Source organism: Gorilla gorilla, chromosome 19 (assembly GCF_029281585.2).
Source record: "Gorilla gorilla gorilla isolate KB3781 chromosome 19, NHGRI_mGorGor1-v2.1_pri, whole genome shotgun sequence".
In the NCBI taxonomy this organism is placed as follows: domain Eukaryota; kingdom Metazoa; phylum Chordata; class Mammalia; order Primates; family Hominidae; genus Gorilla; species Gorilla gorilla.
Window position 1 is genome coordinate 39,360,869 of NC_073243.2, and position 21,979 is coordinate 39,382,847.

Consider the following 21,979-nt stretch of genomic DNA (forward strand, 5'->3'; position numbering starts at 1 on the left):
AATTAACAAGCTGCCTTTAAGGATTTCAAGTAGATGAGTCAGCCTTGGAGAAGCTAAGGTCCATGCAGTCATTTTTTAAAATGTGCTCTACTAACAGAGACCTAGAATCTAAAAGATTACTAAACTTGAGAATGGCAACCATATCTTTTTCATCATCCCCGAGGAAGATGACATAGGCTTATATTAAAACATGAGAAATTTGGGTTGAACATTTGAAAGAATTTCCTGAGAATTTTTAAACACTGAAACTATCTTTAAGTTTCCCGACAGTGGGTAATTCTGTGACGCAGTTCAGAGAGGATGATTCATACTCAGTATCACTTCAAGGTTACTTATGGAGTCCTTGCCTGAAACACGCCCATTCCACTGCATCCATAGGCTGACTTTCCTTTCCAGCCCTCAGAGGAAAGGAGCTGTTCCCGCTGCCTGGTGGGCAAGCACACACTTTTTTCATCATGCCCTGCATTGCTCCTCTTATTGGGAATGGACAGCCTCATGCTCAGCAGGCTCATGTTTAGCTCCACCAAAGCACCTTCTCATTTGGGGGGAAAAAAAAATCAAATCATTACTAGATTCTTTTTGTTGTTGTTGGAGACAGAGTCTCGCTCTGTTGCCCAGGCTGGAGTGCAATGGTGTGATCTCCACTCACAGCAGCCTCCGCCTCCCAGGTTCAAGCAATCCTCCTGCCTTAGCCTCCCAAGTAAGCCAGGATTACAGGCACACACCACCACGTTCAGCTAATTTTTGTATTTTCAGTAGAGATGGGGTTTCACCATGTTGGCCAGGCTGGTCTTGAACTCCTGACTTCAAATAATCCACCCACCTCAGCCTTCCAAAGTGCTGAGATTACAGGCATGAGCCACCGCACCCAGCCCATTACCAGATTCTTGTAACTGTGAGAGATAGGCCGGGATGGAAGGAGATGAGAAATCTAAATCCAGAGGTGGCTTACATGCACTAGTGGGATCATGGTTTTTGACATCCAGTCTTGTGTTCTTTTTATTATTCAAGAGGAGCCACTAATCCCAGTCCTGGATAAAAGAGACGCACCTTTTTCATCTCCGTAGGTCTGGAGTGGCGGGGAAACCCTAGGCTTCGCAGTCAGACAGAGTTGTTGGTGTTAAAACCCTGACTCTGCTATTTAATTAGTTGGGAGAACTAAGGTAATTTACTTACCCTTGAATCTTCCTTTTCCACATCTATAATGTGGAGAAAAATTGTTTTGATAGAGTTGTATAACAAATCTAAAGTACCAAGCATGATACCTTAGATAAATTAAAACCTGCTTACCTCACTGTTTGATTTCTTATCACCAATTCTTACTGAAACCCTCAACCTTGCTTCAATTCTAGGAAAACTGATCAATGATCCAAGTAAAACACTTCTCCCCCTTTTCTCCTTTCTTTCCTTCCTGATGTTATCAGAGACTTGGATAGCTTTAGCTTTAGTGGAAGAGTATCTTGCTAATCCCAGCAGTTCTATTCTGTCCCATCATGATAGATGGGACATCTGAAGGCCATTCTCTCTCTCAGAAGCAATTATATACTGGAATACCAGAGCTGTCCATATCCAGTAGGAAGCAGATAAGTCAGAGACATAGTGTGCCTGCTGGAAGACCAGGCTTCCCAGTCTGTTTAGCTTACTGGTATCACTTGCTCAAATGACCTGACCTTCTGGACTCTGGACCTTTGCCAACCTTGGCCTCCCAGACCTGCTTTAGCGTGTGAGCTTTTCAGGCTGACCCACCTGCTCAGACCTGTAGTTTCTGCTTCAGCCCCCAAGATGAACAGGAGCTACCTGCAGCAGGCTAAGACAGGGAGGGCTCTCAGCTGCTTGGATTTCTACACAGCTGCAAGTCCTTCCCTCTCTTTTCTGGTGCTTCCTCTGCCTCACCATTAATGCCGTATAAACTCATTTCTGAGCCCTCATACTTCCCTGCTTTCTTATGGCATTCATCAGTTCATATCAAATCCATTACCAGGTGTATATAGTTGAGTTCATGCCCTCCAAGTTTATGCCCTTTGAAACTAAAATGTCTCTTTGTCGATATTTTTCTAGTATTTTGTTTCTTCCATTACAAACCCATTTCATTTTTTCAAGTTCTCTGTTATCACTCTCTCCATCTTTCTGGTTCCTTGGGCTCACCTTTCTCTCACGTAAAAGCATTTTGAAAAGTAAAGTTGAGGTCCAATATGAGGAATTCTTATTGCACACTTCTTGCCTGACCTTGTTCTCCAAAATTTACCATAAATACTCATCTAGTCATTCTCTGAAAAGTCACCTGGGCACTGGTGTGGGATGACATTTGAGGATAACTACTATGGGCAGAACTGAAAAGCATTATTATCTTTAAGTATGACTCTTTCAGAAGTTTGGAGTTATGCATAATTCCTATTCACTAGGTTCTAGGATTCAGTACAACTGAATATTCCTTTTAATGTAACTCATGTCAAAAAAATACTATTAGTATTAGCAAATATTCATTGAACAGACTACCTGCCAGGCACTATGCTAACTATTTTATATGCATAATTTATTTTAATCCCCACAACAAAAAGATAGCAACTATTTGTTGTGGGAAGTCAGGAACCCCGAATGGAGGGACTGGCTGAAGCCATGGCGGAAGAAAATAAATTGTGAAGATTTCATGGACATTTATTAGTTCCCCAAATTAATACTTTTATAATTTCTTATGCCTGTCTTTACTGTCTTTACTCTGAACATAAATTGTTAAGATTTCATGGACCCTTATCACTTCCCCAATCAATACCCTTGTGATTTCCTACACCTGTCTTTAATCTCTTAATCCCGTCATCTTCTTAAACTGAGGAGGATGTATGTCGCCTCAGGACCCTGTGATGATTGCGTTAACTGCACAAATTGTTTGTAGAGCATGTGTGTTTGAACAATATGAAATGTGGGCACCTTGAAAAAAGAACAGGATAACAGCAATGTTCAGGGAACGAGAGATAACCTTGAACTCTGACTGCTGGTGAGCTGGGCGGAACAGAGCCATATTTCTCTTCTTTCAAAAGGAAATTGGAGAAATATCACTGAATTCTTTTTCTCAGCAAGGAACATCCCTGAGAAAGAGAATGCATCCCTGAGAGTAGGCCTCTGAAATGGCCGCTTCAGGGGGCGGCCTTCTTCTATGGTCGAAGCTGTAGGGATGAAATAAGCCCCAGTCTCCCGCGGCACTCCCAGGCTTATTAGGACGAGGAAATTCCCGCCTAATAAATTTTGGTCAGACCGGTTGTCTCCTCTCAAACCCTGTCTCCTGATAAGATGTTATCAATGACAATGCATGCCCGAAACTTCATTAGCAATTTTAATTTCACCCTGGTCCTGTGGTCCTGTGATCTCACCCTGCCTCCATTTACCTTGTGATATTCTATTACCTCGTGAAGCACGTGATCTCTGTGACCCACACCCTATTCATACACTCCCTCCCCTTTTGAAATCACTAATAAAAACTTGCTGGTTTTATGGCTCATGGGGCATCACGGAACCTGCCGACATGTGATGTCTCCCCTGGACACCCAGCTTTAAAATTTCTCTCTTTTGTACTCTGTCCCCTTATTTCTCAGACTGGCCGACACTTAGGGAAAATAGAAAAGAACCTACGTGACTATCGGGGGCAGGTTTCCCCAATAACTATTACTGTTTCAGATCAAAGGAAATTGGGGGGTTTCCAGGGGCAAATTAACCTAAGGACTCAGAGCTAGTAAGAGGTGGTTACAATTCACAGTTCATATTCTTTTTTTTGAGATGGAGTCTTGCTCTGTCGCCAAGGCTGGAGTGTAGTGGCGCAATTTTGGCTCACTGCAACCTCTGCCTCCCAGATTCAAGCAATTCCCCTGCCTCAGCCTCCCAAGTAGCTGGGACCTACAGGCAAGCGCCACCACGCCTGGCTAATTTTTTGTATTTTGGTAGAGATGGGGTTTCGCCATGTTGGCCAAGATGATCTCGATCTCCTGACCTCATGATCCACCTGCCTCGGCTTCCCAAAGTGCTGGGATTACAGGTGTGAGCCACTGTGCCCAGCCACAGTTCATATTCTTTTAAATAGATGCTCCACCAAAACCAATATCCCAACAAATAACACCCTCCACCTCATTCCCTCCAACCCCACAGTGCTGTCCTCCTCTAGAGCACTGCTCAGTAGGTTCCCGCCCTAAGGGCCCCTCACGTTGCTCCTGCCGGCCAACCCGACCCCCTTCATCTACTCATCTTGGAATACTCCATTGATTGTGACTTGTTTTCCTAGTTTGTGTCATGCTAATGCTTACACATTTCCATTTTTCTGAAAATGTTTTCTTCATCTCAACCCTTTGACTGCTTCAGGAGACTATAAGCTCCTGAAAGTTTTTTTCTTTTGCAACTCCCCCCACACAAGTAGATGCAGTATACAAGGAGTCTCAATATGGGCAGGCTGAATGGGGGCTATGGTGTCCTTAATAACAAGACAGTCTTTTATAATTGGTCCAGGAAGGTTTTGTGACACACTGCTCAAACTCTGGGAGTAGTAATATGCCTCAAACTTTATTATTAGCGTGAATCTGATGAATCTGAGATAATTTTTTTTCCTATGCTTTTAGTTTTAGGGATTAAGGTTTTGCATGTCTTGGTGATATGTGTGCAGCCACTTGCTGACCCAGACCACAAGGTCCCAAATAAGTGACCCAGGTGGCCCAGGTAAGTTAATGGGGAAGAGGACCATGGGCATACTGGCAACATAATAAGAATGACAATAGATAACATTTACTGAATGCTTACCACATGTCAGGCACTATTTTGTGTACCATAAGTATATAAACTCATTAATTGCAACAATGCCATGAGTTAGATACTACCAATAAGACGCAGTTGGCACATGGGTTTCTCTCAAGGCTTGGTAAAGGGCCTGGAGGATCTGTCTCCAACCCCTCCTCCTCCCTACATCTACAGCTCTCTTAGCCACGTCTCATGTCTTCAGCATCTAGCCATGTCTTATATATGAGCATATCTACCTCTCTCCAACCTGTTTACAAACTCCTGGAAGCGACAGCTGTGTTGACTCTTCTTACAAGGGTGATACTGTAATTTTCAGAGAGGAATTCAATAAATGACTATTGATTTGAATGAAAACCTTGGGAGAGCAAGTCATTGTATACAGCTAAAAAATTTAGGCATAATTTTATTATAATACATTCATTATAATACATTTCAAGGCTTACCTTAAACCATAAAGAAATCACTTACATTTAAATTAATGCAGGCTATGCTTTCTGGATTCATGATTTGAGAAAAAATGGACATAGCTTTTGCCATCTCATTCTAGAAGGAAGAGAAACAAATCATATTCCATATCATAGGAACTAATGTTTTTGTAAAAGATCACTTAGAGAGGGCAGTATATTCCTATTAAGGTTGGACCTCAGGGTTTTGAAGTCCACAAAGATAAAATGTTTCGGAAATCAAAACTAAACATTCCATAAAATGCTCCATCCAGTCGCATACTGTTGAATGTTTTAACAACCTGCCTGAGTCCAGTTTTTAAGATGCAGGCATAAAGTTGGTATTTCCCCTTCTCCTATTGGAATCAGCTTCTAAAAAAATAGGAATGAAGAACAAAGTGCAAAGCCTGTCTTTGACATACATAATTAGAACATAGAAACCTCAAGCCACAGCACAGCTGGAAACACTGCCAGAAACATTGGAAATGGAGGCTGGCAGGGTTCAGGAGAAAGCAGTCAGAGGCAGACAGTGCTCTGTATCTCACAAAGAATCTACAACAGTACAGCTCTCAAACGTAAGGGCACAACCTGAAGTACAAAACCTAAATTCCTATTTACAATGATGAGAACAGAGCGCAGGACTAGTAAAGAGAACTTCCGTGGATCCTGTGGTGGCAGAGATGAGGCTAGTCAAGCGTTTCCATAGGCAAGACATACTCATAGGAAACAGTATGTTCCTAAGACAGCAGCAGCAGAGAAGAGACTGTGTACCAAAAACCACCTCAGTGCCTACTTCTGTTGACTTAAAAGAAATGAGGCCTGTGCATACTCGTAGACAAAACTCTGGGTTATATGAAGAAAAATTCTGCTAGTCTAGAACAGTGCTCTGGTGTCCCGCTCTGTTGTTCTCTCTTTCTCTGACATGAATCTACAAATGACCGGTCTAAAAGAAACAAGTTTTTCTTTTATTTTTGAATTTTTATTTTTATTTATTTATTTTATTTTATTATTATTTTTTTTAGACGGAGTCTCGCTCTGTTGCCTAGGCTGGAGTGCAGTGGCATAATCTCAGCTCACTGCAAGCTCTGCCTCCCAGGTTCACGCCATTCTCCTGCCTCAGCCTCCGGAGTAGCTGGGACTACAGGAGCCCGCCACCATGCCCGGATAATTTTTTTTGTATTTTCAGTAGAGACAGGGTTTTACCGTGTTAGCCAGGATGGTCTCGATCTCCTGACCTCATGATCTGCCCGCCTCAGCCTCCCAAAGTGCTGGGATTACAGATGTTAGCCACTGCACCTGGCCAGAATTTTTATTTTTTAGAGACAGAGTCTTGCTCTGTCACCCAGGCTGGAGGGTAGTGGTGGAATCATGGCTCACTGCAGCCTCAAACTCCTGGGTACAAGCTATTTTCCTGCCTCAGTCTCCTGAGCAGCAAGGACTACAGGCATGTACTATGTACTACTGCACCTGTTTTATTTATTTATTTATTTTTTGTAGAGACAGGGTCTCCCTATGTTGTCTTGGCTGGTCTCAAACTCCTGGCCTCAAGTGATCCTCCCCCCTCCCAAAGTGCTGGGATTACACGCAGAAGCCACTGTGCTAGGCCTGAAACTTATACTTTTCAATGATGAATAGTCAAAAAAGAACCACCACATGACACTCATAAAGATGATATTTTTAAAAAGAGGAAAGGAACACAGTAGAACAAAATTAAGAAAATAACTGGTACAGTGGCTCACGCCTGTAATCCCGGCACTTTGGGAGGCTGTGGCGGGCAGATCACTTCAGGTCAGGAGTTCAAGACCAGCCTGGCCAATATGGTGAAACCCTGTCTCTACTAAAATACAAAAAGCAGCTGGGCATGGCCAACATGGTGAAACCCTGTCTCTACTAAAATACAAAAATTTAGCTGGGCACACGCCTACTAAAATACAAAAATTTGGCTGGGCACATGCCTGTAATCCCAGCTACTCAGGAAGCTGAGGCAGGAGAATCACTTTAACCCAGGAGGCGGAGGTTGCAGTGAGCCGAAATCGCGCCACTGCATTCCAGCTTGGGAGACAGAGTGAGACTCTGTCTCAAAAAAAAAAAAAGAGAAAAGAAAATAACTGGCCGATGAAGAAACCCTAATTGAAAAATATTTCCATGGATATAGAAGATAGAAATGAGAAAAATGAACAAGATCACGTCGATCAAGTGGAAAAAAATCAGGCAGGCGTTAGATTTCTCCACATTCCATGCTAGATTTCTCCAATATTCCATACTAGAAGACAGAAAAGCAATGCCTAAAAGTACCTCAAGAAAAGCAAATGTCACCTTGAAATTGTAAATCTGGCCAAACTGTAGTTCAAGTACAAAAACAACAGGCAAATAAAATAATTTAAAATACCAAGAACTCAGGGGATATCATTCCTCCAAAGAATTTACTAAAATACTCACTTCAGCCAACAGAGAGAAAACTGGAAAAACAACTAGCACCAAACAACCTATTTAACTATACAAAGGACTCAAAAGTGGGGAGTATGGCTATAGTACAGAGTGTAAATGTTATATGCCTGGACAATGAAGCAATGTTAATACTAATGAAAGAAAGAGAAGGGAAAGAGATGAAAGGTAGAAAAGGCATTCCCATTTCCTTATCTTTATTATCAGCAGGCCAAAAAATATCACTTCAAACTGAGAAATCAAGTACATTTAAGAGTAAAGTGAACACTATCAAAATAAAATACCAGCTAAAATTGGGTATTGGATGGGGGAGGAAGAAAATAAGATGAAAAACAGAGGAAATATAGTAATTTCACCATTACTTATATTAGGGAATTAACAGGTCTTGTCAAAAGAATTAAATAATTAAGAAAATCAAAACTATGGTTTTAAAGTCACCACTAGAGCAAAAATACCAACTAGAGAAAATAACCACATGGCATAAGAGAGTAGAAAAAGTTATAGAAACAGAAAGCATCAAACGAGACCCAAGATCAAATATATGTCACATTAATACAAATGGATTATATTAAAAGATTAGCATCATATTATAAAGCAACACAGAAATTTATGCAGTATATAAGAGATAAAGCTAAAACAAAACAATTCAGAAAGATTGCAAAAATAAAGGATAGGAAAAGCTGTATATTGGTCAAATGCAAACCTGATCAAAACAAAGAGAAAAACAAGCAAAAAGAGGGGTGGAGATATTAATATTAGATAAGGTTGAACTCAGGGCAAAAGCAGTAAACATGACCTAGATAGGCACTTTATAATGCTAAAGTGAGGGATTCACAATGATGATGTAACAGTGATGATGTATCTGTGCACCAAACAGTGTAACTTAGACATAAATAAAGAAAAACTACAGGAGCTATACAAAGAAAGAAAAACACATGCCTTCAAAGAGACTTTAATTCACCTCACTCACCTCATGACAGACTAAGAAGATAAAATAATTCCCCTGCACAGCAAGAGAAGCTTAGAAAGTTAAAGAAATGATCTTGGCCCAGCAGAAGCCTGGAAAGTGTATAACCTCTTGTCTTGTCCTTCAATGACTACCCCCAGCAGTATATGGAAATGGATCACCCTCACGTTTTGATTTCTAATTAATAATAAGAGTTCTCCAGCTATATTTTACCAGCCAGGAAAATAACCTGGCTTGGTTACTATTTTTCTGCTGTAAAATTTCCTTTTACTACATAGGAAACATGTAAAGCATTTCATATTTTTTAGGCTCTGGAATAGGAAATCTCAGGAGAGGCTCTTCCAGAGAGATGGTGTTCCAGGGTTCCATCTCTAACTCTGTCCATCACTGAGGCATGACCTCAGGGAGGTCCCCTCTTGTGTCTGGGTCTCTGCTACCTCCACCTGTCCAGTCAGGGGAATGAGGCTAAATGATCACTAAGGTCTCACCCAAATAACAGTAGTAGTTGGATGTAACTATGAAATATGTGATGGATCCCATTTCTACAATGGGCTGACACAGCAGTCCTCATTCATCTGAAGCTAATTCAACTTTGGAGAGCATTAAATTAAACTGTTATCTGAGAACATTACAACGTAATCTGATGACTTGCAATTTTCATTTTAATTACTTGAGAAATTTCTCTACCCTTCTATTTAGAATTGCATGTTAGGTCCCCACCTGTAAATAAAATCATTCTTTGTGGGTATAGGTATAGACATAGGTTGCCATGGCAACAAAGCCATTGGTCTCTTTATGGTGACTACTTTACGATGCAGTCAGAAGGAAAAAAGGAAAAGCAAGGACAAATAAAAGTAATGAAGTCCTGGCCACTCCCAATTTACTTATGTACACCACAAGGCTTTACCTGATTCAAAGCTAATGCCACAGCGAAACAGGATGCTCTCCTGGAGAGAATTTCTCCTTTGAGTAGAGCTTCTTCTCTTAATGTAGTACAGATTTTGAAAGACTCAGGGCTATTCTGTGAGGAGACAGGATTGTTTGATTAATGTTATAAACCTTTAAGTTCAATAAAATGATTAATAGTGCTCAGTATTTACAGTTCCTTTTGTAAGGATTTCCTAGAGCCTCCCTCAAGCCACTTAAAAGATTAAGCCCCATATAAAGACTATTTGCAAATACACCAGGCTACTGATAGGTTAGCAGGTCAAATCTAAATTAACTTTATTTTTAAAGCTCATTTTCAATTTTCTGAATTGGGGCAGTTTTAACCAGAAAACATACACATCTCTTTGCATCTGGGCAGGTTAGTTTCTAGACACAGACCCCACAATTTATGAGTATTAAGGTTCTGCCTGCTACTATATGAAATAGCTGATTAAGGCTCAACAACACCAGGAAACTTTTTCTGGGGGATTTCCAATCTGAAAATATTCATATGTCAAATATTTGAAAACACGAACACTAATTTGAACATAAATTATAAAAGAATCCCATGAAAACAGAAACCTTGAAAAAAAAAATCCAAGAATGTCAGTGATATAAAAACAGCAGCAGTAAAACCAAATCCTCTTCCTTTGTGCATGCTGCGGGGGATTAGGTTTATGAGAGCAGCCTGGCTGTGCAACTTTGTCATCTGTCATAACGGGAGTTGCAACTCCTGTCAAAATAGAGTTCAAATGGGATGAGAGAGGACAGTTCCCAGAATTGATGTGGAGTTTGTACTGGCTGACCAGATCACTTTTTCAACTCATCTCCACTGGGTGAAACAAGTTATTCTTGGACATGACACAGGGGAGAAAAGTCCTCTGGCCTTTCCTAAGTAGAATTTATTTATTTATTTTATTTTTTGAGACAGAGTCTCGCTCTGTTGCCCAGGCTGGAATGCAATGGTGCGATTTCAGCTCACCACAACATCTGCCTCCCCAGTTCAAACGATTCTCCTGCCTCAGCCTCCAAAGTAGCTGGGATTACAGGTATCTGCCACCACTGGCTAATTTTTGTATTTTTAGTAGAGACAGGGTTTCACCATGTTGGCCAGGCTGGTCTCGAACTCCTGACCTCAGGTGATCTGCCTGCCTCGGCCTCCCAAAGTGCTGGGATTACAGGTGTGAGCCACTGCGCATGGCCTCTAAATAGAATTGAAATTCTCGTCATTGCAGTATACACTCAGGGAGGCATCCCTAAGTAGAGGACAAGAAGGCTGGGAATTACAATGCTGAATAAGTGATGCTCTAGTGCTGTGTGGTGTATTTTTTGTTGCTGTTTTTTTTTTTTTTTGGCCTCCTAGAATCATAGAATGGTATGAATGGAAAGAATTATTGAATCCAGAGGTCAGCAAACTATGACCCTTGGGCTAAATGTAGCCTACAGCTAAGAAATGACTTTAACATTTTTAAAGGCCTGTAAAAACAAAAACAAAGAATATGGGGCAGAGACATATGTGGCCCCCAAAGCCTAAAATATTTACTGTCTAGCTTTTCATAAAAAAAGTTTGCTGACTCCCAAATCTAACCATCTCATTTGTAAAATGAGATAGGTGATCAGTTCACAGCTATATAAGTCATATATATAATCTATATAATACCAAAGTTGAAACTAGACTCCAAGTTTCTCAATTTCCACTTGGTTTTCTTTCTACTATAACCCAGCTATCCCCTTGTTTTGGAAAACTGGTATTGCTACACTCTTCAGGGGAGTTTTTCAACAGCCCATGTTCTTCTACTTCGCTTCGTGTTCCTTTGTTTTCAGTATAAAGAGGTTTTGTGTGCCAGGTTTCCAAAGTTTAAATGATACGAATGACAACAGTAATACATTAAACATTGATCATTTCACTATTTCAATGATCATTCACTAAACATTGAAGAAAGAGTTTCTATGGGCAAGAAATAATCCTGGTACATTAATAATAAAATAACTTTTTTTTTTTTTTTTTTTTTTTGAGACAGAGTCTCACTCTGTCGCCCAGGCTGGAGTGCAGTGGCGCAACCTTGGCTCACTGCAACCTCTGCCTCCTGGGTTCAAGCAATTCTCCTGCCTCAGCCTCCAGAGTAGCTGGGATTACAAGGTGCATGCCACCACGCCTGGCTAATTTTTTGTATTGATAAAAGAACATATAAGTCATGGTCTCTGTCCTTGGACTTCATTTTCATGTCACATACGTTTATTAAAGAACTACTGGATACCAGGCACTGTGTTAGGTGGTGGGATACAAAGAAACCTCAAGGAGCTCACACTCAAGTGGAGAGAATGGAACGTGCATCTGCTAAGTACATTAAGCTGTGTCAGAAGTACCAGGGAGGTGATACAAATAGAGCAAAATTAAGGCATATCTGGAGGTGACAAACATCACTTCCAGTTTCGGTGATTACAAAAGCCTTCACATATGAGGACAAAGTAGTCCTTGAGCTTACCAATGAAGGAAGCTAAGATTTCCATAGACAAGGACAACAGGGAAGATGGATCTAGCAGAGTCCAGCATGCGAGATGACTTTAAAGCAGAGCCTGAACCCAACACATTGCCTCTTGTTCTCACTATCTACACAATCACCAGAGAAGAGTGAAAGATGAAAAAATTACTTTTCCCATAAAACTGCCTGATATGGCTAACTTGAGTTTTCTAAAAATAAAAACATTTAAAATTAAAACATTTGCACCAGATGGAAAACAGATTTCAGAGGAACTGAATTTTATTTGTAGAGAGAAGAAAAATCCTCTCTCAAAGACTACACACAATGCTCTCAAAGTTAAGAGGAAAGAGTCTTACCAGTTTGTAGCAAATTGCAAAAGCAAGAACATAGGTATCTTTGGTGAACTTCACATCTTGGTTTTTCATCTCTATCAATACTTGCAAAGCACCTGCCAAAAGTGAAGAGTGGATCGCAGTGTTAGAGTTCCTCTACTGTTGGCCCCCAAAGCTCTCATCTGTTCAGCACCATCTACAGAAAAGTGTATTTCAACAAAATAAAAGCTATTCCTCAAAGTCATTTAGCAATTAACTAAATGTTGAAATAAACTATCAAGTCAAACAGGAAGAACTAATGTTTTAAAAGCTGCTTCACAATTTTAGCATAAGTAAAATCTGGGATATTTAGTTTAAGGGATGACATGCAATGCAATGTTTTCAAACTTCCTAAGGTCTCCAGAATTCAGCCACTTATCAGGGATATAAGAATCATTTTTGCATGACTCATTTTTCCCCCTAATTCCTATGCCAGCAAACATGGCAGAATTTTTCAGCAAATAGAAATTGCAGTACTTACTTTTATATTTGCCTTTGATAAATAACATATCCATCAAAATATTGAATGATGTGGAGTCTGAGAAGAAACCTCGTAAATGCTAACGAAGAAGAACAATACAGTTTGGTTAAAAGTTAAAAACTATTTATTGAGGAGGTACTTTTACTGTCTCTTATCTAGCCAGGTCTTATTATTCTGCATGCTTTACTCATTTGGCCTTCTGAATTCTCTAATATATTTTATATACCCAGGTTTTATTTTTGAAAAGTTGGCCGGGTGTGGTGGCTCACGCCTATAATCCCAGCACTTTGGGAGCCCAAGGCAGGTGGATCACGAGGTCAGAAGTTCAAGACCAGCCTGGCCAACATGGTGAAACCCCGTCTCTACTAAAAATACAAAAATTAGCTGGGCATGATGGTGGGCACCTGTAATCCCAGCTACTCAGGAGGCTGAGGCAGAGAATTGCTTGAACCCAGGAGGTGGAGGTTGCAGTAAGCTGAGATCACGCCACTGCACTCCAGCCTGGGTGACAGGGCGAGACTCCGTCTCAAAAAGAAAAAAAAAAAAAAGAAAAAAGTTAAAATGCTGTCCACTCTCTTGGCTGTCATGCTGAGAGGTATAGCAAGAGATCTCTGGGTTTCATAATTACCATGAAGGATGTCTTTAAGGAACCGTCATCTGTCATGCTTAGGAGAAAAGAAACTAGCCAGTTAACCCTGGCAGAGTGGTCCTGGAAACTAGGTGCCAGCTATTAACATGAAATGGCAGCTATAAATATACTTGAGGACTAAGGCAGGAGGGTCTCACACAACTATGGTCTTTTTTTGGCAACGGATAATACAGAATTGATTATTCGCCTTTTGAAATAATTCTCCAAAACAGTGGTTCTCAACATTTTTTTCCAACTTGTCTGTATGTATTTATTTAATTGACAAATAAAAATTGTATGTATTTGGCCAGGTGTGGTGGCTCACGCCTGTAATCCCAGTACTTTGGGAGGGAGAGGCGGGATCACTTGAGGCCAAGAGTTCAGGACCAGTCTGGGCAATACAGCAAGACCCCATCTCTTAAAAAAAATAATAAAAATTTAAAAAATTAGCTGGGTGTGGTGGCACAAGGCTGGAATCCTAGCTACTTGGGAGACTGAGGTAGGACGATCACTTGAACCCAGGAGTTATGAGACTGCAATGAGCTACGATAATAGTGCCACTGTATTCCCGCGTAGGTGACGGAGCAAGACCCTGTATCCAAAAAAAACCCCAAAAAACAGTATGTTGTTTTGAAATATGTATATATTACAGAATGGCTAAGCCAAGCTAATTAACATATGCATTACTTCACATACTCATTTTGTGTGGTGAAAGTACATAAAACCTATTCTTTAGGCAATTTTGAAGAATACGATACATTGTCATTAACTATAGTCACTATGTTGTACAGAGAAATCCCTTGAACTTATTCCATCTTACTGAAATTTTGTATCCTTTGATCAACATCTTGCTAACATCTCAACATTTTGTGTGCCATGATAATGGGACACATGGTATTCAAATGTGTCATTAAATGCCTTGCTCAAGTTCACTCTTTTCTGATCACCTACTATGCAGACCCTGTTCTAGGTGCTGAGAATAAAGAAATGATAAACAGGATATACACCCTGCTCAAAACCCTACTAGGGTTTATAATCTAGTAGAGCTTAAATTCTGGTGGAGAAGAGAGTGAATAAGACAAGTGAAAAAAATATTGATTTCAGCTATTAGTAAAGTCTATGAAGAGCAAGTAGAGAAGATGGATGGAAGGTAGTCAGGGAAGGCACTGTGAGAAGAGACCTCAGTGAGGTCAAGGAGGGAGCCTCAAGGATAAGAATGCAGAATGTTCCAGTTAGAGGCTGTGAGCTCGCCATGGCTGAGGAAGAACATGCAGGTCCAGAGTGAAGTCAGCAAGGGAGAAAGGGGAGATGGCACAACAGGCCCCCTAGGTCAGAGTCAAGGGTCTGGGTTTTCTTCTAAGTGTGAGGGAAAGCCACCAGAGCAGCCCCAGCCAATGGAAAAGCATTTTGAGTCACCAAGGATATTTTAGAATCACAATGTATGTGACTCTAAATTTTCAATTAGCCTCATTTAAAAAAGTAAACAGAAATAGACTAAATTATTTAACCCACTATATCCAAGATGTAATTTCAACATGTAATCAATATAAAAATTAACATACATTGCATTCTTTTTATAACAAGTAATTAAAATCCATCATATATTTTATACTTACAGCACATGTAAATTTGAGTTAGCCACAGTTCAACGACTCCATGTGGCTACCATGCTGGCAACACTACAGGGTTGTAAGTAGGGAACAAGAGAAGTTCGGCTAGAAGCAGGATTAGGTCCTATGTCACTTACTCGAATTTGTCCATTCTACTCCAGAAAATTTACCTATACGTGACTTTTTCATATACAAGCAGGCTAAAAAAAACCCCTTTGCTTTCATCTTTTTTATTTTTGTTTTTATCACCATACTCATGGCTATGATTTATTCCAGTGGGAAGCTTTTGTTTTCCTTTAACTGAAACATTAACATATGTTTATTAAAAATAGTCAAATAATACAAAAATGTATAAAGTAAAAAGTGAGAATTTTTAATAATTCTACCCCCTAAAGATAAAGTGATTTAGTGTCTATCTTTCCAGTATCTATGTATTTATATCTTGTTAAAATGTTAATGTTAATATGTGTCTTTTCTTATGGAACAAAAAAAAAACAGGATCAAACTATCTGTACTGTTCTGAAACAACCTTTTCTCTGCTTACTAATATATTATGGTCATCTTTCTAATACACAGGTGTCATTAAACAGGGGCAAGCCTAGAGTTAACATGCCCACCATGTACAGAGAAAATTTTGTATAAAAAAAGCATAAGAGGCAGCAGAACAACTCAACTTGTTATGTAAGTTCCTAAATATACAAAAAGGTACCTGGTGGCCAGCCGTGGCCCCAAAATTTAGCAAATATTTCTGATTATGGGAAACACAGCCTCATGAAAAGCAGTCTAAGCTTACACTCCCCCACAGTGATGCTTCTGTTCTCTACATGGCATCTAGTAATCAAAATGACTTTATAATGAATGAATGAATTTATAATGTCTCTAGGTCCTAGTTTCTTTATCTACAAAATGGAAATCTACCTTATCAGGGCTATTGTGAGAAACAAATAAAATGAAACATTTAAAGTACTTAAACACAATGCTGAAGACATAGTAAATATTCAATGAGTAGCTGTAAAAATAATTATTTACTTTTGTTTTTAGGAACAGAAAGTCAGAATATGTGACGGAAAGTATTTTGAAAATAGAAAAGCACTTCCCAAATGTAGTCTTCAACCAGAAAAATACAAATACAAAATCGAGAGGGAATACAGGTAAAGGATAGGAATGTCAGTCTTTAAATGGAGACTGTCTTAAGCTCTTCTCTATTGAAAGCCCCTAAAAAAGCAGGTGTACAACCCACACTGATACACATCCAAGGTAGGATCATCTGTACCTATACCTCCTCCACACTTGTTCTATATTACTCCACCCCCCTTCACACAAACTGGCTGCAAGGAAACTTAAAAATGCAGAGATGTGCTCATTCAGCCCCAGCAGCCTTTCTTGGAAAATCTAACCCAGGAATAATGTACATAGAAGACATGCCTTTTCCAATATCACCAAAAACACACACATTGGCAGAGAAAACAATTAGGAAACAATAACCTGGTCTTTCATGAGCTCCACTGCAGATTCCTCGAGATCCAACTCGTAACACAACCTCACAAAAAGCGGTCCAAATTTATACTCCCCCAAAGTGAAATTTTTGTTCTCTGCATGGTACCTGGTAATGAAAATGATTCAATGAGCCAAAAGGTAGGACACAGGAAAAAGGACAGACACAGACTATGGCATGTACTGTGCCAGGTACTGGGACACAACAGAGAACGAAGTTCTCTCACAGTCTGGAGGGGGAGAAATGGAGATTTCAGACAATCAGGAATCCCGGAGTGCAGAAGTATACCAATCATTTAAACAAGTAAACAGAATTTACAGCAGACTGACATAAAATAAAAGAAACAGAGGAAAAACGTATGTTGTAATCATTCTCTAAATTTAGAAACAACCCCGAGACTGAGTGTGAGCACACCTTAAGAAACAGCAGGAGTCTAGTAGCATCTGTAAGTGCATCAGAATGGGCCCCACCCAAAAGAGAACAAGGGAAAGAAGTGGGGGTGATGCTCTGTGCTCCTGGAGGCTGGTTTCATCCTCATATAGGATGGCAGACAACCAACAGTCACATTTATAATTTACAGCAACTCTCTGCTTTTCTAAGCTTGAGAAAGGTACACCCGGGCTACGATCACCTGGCTAAACAAATTAAATGTGGTTTTGAATGTTTAAGTTTTAGGAAAAGGCTAATCTCAAAGATAATGATGTCTTCTATGTGGCTTGAGATTTCTCCAGGCAGCCAGTCTGCCAGTCAGAACTGCATATCACTACTGTAAATTTACTTTCAATAACCAACTCTTTTTGCTTTAGACACCAAGAGGACAATATGTGACAAAATCAACACCTCATGATCACACATAAATCAGATTTTAGAAAGACTTATTCATTAAGAATCTTCATATTCATATTTCTTTCAGATTTAGATTCATATAATGAGTGAATCTAAAATACCTTGGGGAGAAGCGCTGATGATAAAACAGGATACTTTTTACCTTCTGCTAAAAATCATCGAGGAGTCAGAGTAGTATTACGCTAGTCTATTCTAAATGCATATACTACAATGATACCATAATAGAATGATGAGGTGTACTTTGATACATTTCATTATCCACTTATAGAAGTTACAAATAGGCCGGGCACAGTGGCTCACACCTGTAATCCCAGCACTTTGGGAGGCCGAAGCAGGCGGATTATGAGGTCAGGAGATCGAGACCATCTTGGCTAACACGGTGAAACCCCGTCTCTACTGAAAATACAAAAAAAAAAAATTAGCCGGGCGTGGTGGCGGGCGCCTGTAATCCCAGCTACTTGGGAGGCTGAGGCAGGAGAATGGCGTGAACCCAGGAGGCGGAGCTTGCAGTGAGCCGAGATCACACCCCTGCACTCCAGCCTGGGCGACAGAGCGAGACTCCATCTCAAAAAAAAAAAAAAGAAGTTATAAATAATATTCATTGCTTCATTACAACACTTATAAATTAAGTTTTTGGAAGGCAATATAGGATAGTGGTTAAGGGTTTTCAGGCTCTGAATCCAAACTGATCATTCAAATCCTAGCTCTTCTACTTGTGTGATGATGAGCAAATTAATTAACTACTCTGTGCTTCCGTCTCCTCATCTGTAAAATGGAAGGAAGAAGAGAACCCAACTCAGTTTTTTTGTGAAGATTAAATGAGATGATGTGCCTGGCACACAAGTCTTCAACATATAAATCTTTATAAAACTTAAGGCATGCTAAGGAAAACATCTTCAAAAATCACCATATTTCAGTAAATATTCTCATGAGAAACTTGTGCCAGATTAAAAGCAAAAGAAAGCAAAAAAAAAGTTTCTGATTTGACATTAACATGCTAAATGACATTCACATTAATAAAAGTGCTAGAAAGTCACTGAGATAATGAATTGCCTTCTGGACAAGAAATGTTCAAGAGGATCTAAAATCCCTCAACAAACCAAACAGCATTTGGTCAACATAACGAGGGTATTAAGATGCTCCCCATTTTTGGCTCAATAAAAAGCTTATGTTTCAGCTCATGACTCTCCTTTCCCAGCCACGGGCTGCCTGACTCAGGGAGAAAGAGAACATGTTGGTTGAGCCTTGGATCTACCCATCTTTCCACTTGTCCAGCTGTCTACAAGTAGAGAGGGAAAAGGTCAGCAACTGGGTAGAGATTTATTAGCATCAGTAAAGGAATTAAGTCATACTTTGAATATTTATGATAAAAATAAGAGTAGAAAGAGTGTTCAGGATATTTATCTCATTTTACTACTCTTATAAACATTGAATAGCTTTGTGTAGTAAAATGAGAGGAAAACATGCCAAAGGGAAATGATTTAACTTTGTGAAACTGAAATACAGAATTAAGTTTGTAGATACAGTGTGACTTTAAATTAGCATAACACTTTTGGAAAATAATCTGACAGTTATATATTGATAAACTTTAAAAAGTTCATACCCCCTGATCCCCAAAAGGAAACAAAGAGTAAGTTTTATGCAGCGAGTTTCTCATCATGACATTATTTATACTGGTGAAATATTAGAAAAAACTTCAATGTCCAACAATATGGGCATAGTTGATGAAAATACCTAACATATAATAAATACTGTATTGCCATTAAACTATGATTCCTAAGGATATGATTAACATGAAAATATTTATATTTAGAAAATAATTACAGAGCAATAACTATAACAATGTAAAGCAAAATCTACCAAAACAATGAAATCTTTACATCTGTGAAAAAAAAAAATGCAAAAATATTAACAGTGGTTTCTTAGATGGGAGCAACAGGCCCCAAAGATGGCTGCCATCAATTTCTTCCCTCTCTGTATGTGCGTATGGCTCCATCCATCCAGAGGTAGAATCCTTTTCCCCTCCCCTTGACTTTGGTCTGGCCAGGCAACTTGCCTTAACCAAGAGAAGCCATGCCAATTCTGGGCAGCTCTATCATGCCTGGCAGCTCCCATCTGGGCTGTGGGCCAGTGCAGCTCAAACCAACAAATGAATAATGAGGCACTCCAGAAAGACAGGGAGAGGCTACACGGAGGAGCAATGAGGCATCACAAACTCAAGAGAGGCCTTCTTGGACCGTGTAGTACAGCCCAGCTACCAGCTGACTGCAGATGAGTGAGTGGCTTCATCTGACACCAACCAAGAACTGCTCAGTGGAGATGGGCCTGAATTCCTGACCCCAGGATTATGAGAAATAATAAATAGTTACTGTGTTAAGCCATTAAGTTCTGGTGTGGTTTGTCATACAGCAACAGACAACTGAAACAGCAGAATTTGTGACATATTACTTCTCTCTACTTTTTGGTGTTTTTCAATTTTTCAATGAATTTTTTAATTTTTACTTAAAAAAAGACATTTTTTTCATGTTATAAAATTAATGTCCACTGTAGACAAGTTTGAGAAATCAGAAAAATATACATTCAGATAAACAAAAAATACATAATCCATAATTCCTAGAGAACCAGTTAACTTTTGGTAGAGAATCTTCCAGTATTCTTTATATGATTATCTTGTATTTCTCTCTATAAATGTACATATAAATACAGGTTCATATATAGAAACAGATCTTTTAAAAATGGAAAGGAGGGCTGGGCGTGGTGGCTCATGCCTGTAATCCCAGCCTTTGGGAGGCTGAGGTGGATGGATCACTTGAGTCTAGGAGTTCGAGACCAGCCTGGCCAACATGGCAAAACCCACTCTCTACTAAAAATACAAAAATTAGCCGGGTGTGGTGGCAGGCACCTGTAACCCCAGCTACTTGGGAGACTGAGGCAAGAGAATTGCTTGAACCTGGAGGTGGAGGTTGCATTGAGCTGAAAGATCGTGCCACTGTACTCCGGCCTGGGCAACAGATCAAGACTTCATCTCAAAAAAAAAAAAAAAGAAAAAAAAAAGGAAAATAGTTTAAAAAGAAAAGGAAAAGAGCAATGAATTTAATTTCAGAAATGAAGTCTGTTGATTTGATGTCATACTGCTCCCTGGTAAGCGAAGCCTTTGCTGGCTTTCCCAGTGGCAGGCTATGCTTACAAGCGAGTTCTTTCTGACATGGGAAACTTTAATAACGGATCAGAAAGGTATAGCAGGACTGGAGGAGGGAAAATAGGAGTCCACTGAAAGGATTTAGGTGAGAGACATTAAAGCCTGAACTAAGACACTGCTAACGGAAAGAGAGAGAGGAAGGCTAGAGCTGAGGAGATACCAAGGAAGTAGAACCAAGAGGATTTCTTACCCTATCAGGAAAGAGAGGCAAATGACATGAGAGTAAACAGGCTCCAAAATATCTGTCCTGAGTGACTAGCCAGTGAGAAGGAAAACAGAAGAAGAGGAGTGAATCTGTACATAATGAATTTGAAGACCTAGGGGATATGTCAGTGATAGGCTGGTAACTTCTTTAGACATAAAATATCTGCTTTTCTATCCTTAGCACCCAGCATATAGTAGGAACCCAGTAAGTGTGTGCTCAACAATAAGTGAATGTAGGTGTCTGGAGTTCAAGGTAGGCATCTGAACAAGAGATCTGGAAGTCACTAGTATAGAGGTGGCAACAACTTCGAAGTGGATCAGACTGCTCATAGAAAGGAACAGAGTAAGAAGAGATAAGGGTGGCAACATTCTAAGGAAATGCCTCACCTGTAAATGACATTTTTAGCCAGTTCCACATGGTCCCGGGACTCACACAAATGTAGTAAGGTTATCAACTCCCCCTTCAAGATGAGCTTGTTCTGGGTCAGTTTCTTTTTCAAGTTTCTAAAATACGTTTCTGGAAGAAAGCACAGTATGGTGACCATCACTCAGGCTGACTGAGAGTATAAGGAGTCTGACCTCAGGAAGATGGGGAAGCCCAACCCCGGCTCACTGCAGAGGGGCACTGAGAGGGGTTCAGGAACACACAGCTGCCATCACTGGCCAATCTCCTCCAGAACAGCGTCAGCAGATGGCATCTGTCACAGGAGGCAGGGACATGGGCACAGGGCCAGGCCCACTGAAGACTCTCCAAAATAAAATCTGTGGGGTAAGAGCTCAAGAATTGGCATTTTTGATTCCCTAGGTGATCCTCTGGTATGCTAAAGTTTGAGAATTACTGTTCCAGAGGCTTGGCTCAAATAACTGAATCTCTAGGTGACTCATGAGAAAAAGAAAGAAAACGTAGCCAGACACCCAAACCGTCAACTGGCAGAGAACCAAACGGGAAAACTAAAAAGAAAATGTGAGTTGAAGGTAGGTTTGTCCACAATGGTGGACCCACATGACTCACGTTTCTTTCATTTGATTCAACTTCACCTCTTTTTCTTTCCTCTTGGTCTCTTTTTACTCAGCTGTTAGAAGGCATGCCAAAGTACTATGTAATGG

At 40.0% G+C, this 21,979-nt stretch overlaps 1 protein-coding gene across 4 annotated transcripts in view; it reads right to left on the minus strand.

The window, feature by feature from the left end:
* The window catches only part of PTCD2 (pentatricopeptide repeat domain 2), a 39,021-nt gene that overhangs the window by 10,956 nt on the left and 6,086 nt on the right, over positions 1-21,979 (minus strand). For 3 of the 4 annotated variants that reach the window (XM_055367027.2, XM_004058681.4, XM_063700693.1), the window contains 6 exons: positions 21,260-21,389; positions 16,614-16,731; positions 12,891-12,969; positions 12,395-12,486; positions 9,536-9,649; positions 5,242-5,316 (listed from right to left, as the gene is read on the minus strand). In XM_055367027.2, coding sequence (XP_055223002.1) covers positions 5,242-5,316; positions 9,536-9,649; positions 12,395-12,486; positions 12,891-12,969; positions 16,614-16,731; positions 21,260-21,389 — 608 coding nt within the window. The remainder of the gene's footprint in view (positions 1-5,241; positions 5,317-9,535; positions 9,650-12,394; positions 12,487-12,890; positions 12,970-16,613; positions 16,732-21,259; positions 21,390-21,979) is intronic. The other variant, XM_055367028.2, reaches the window with a different exon arrangement.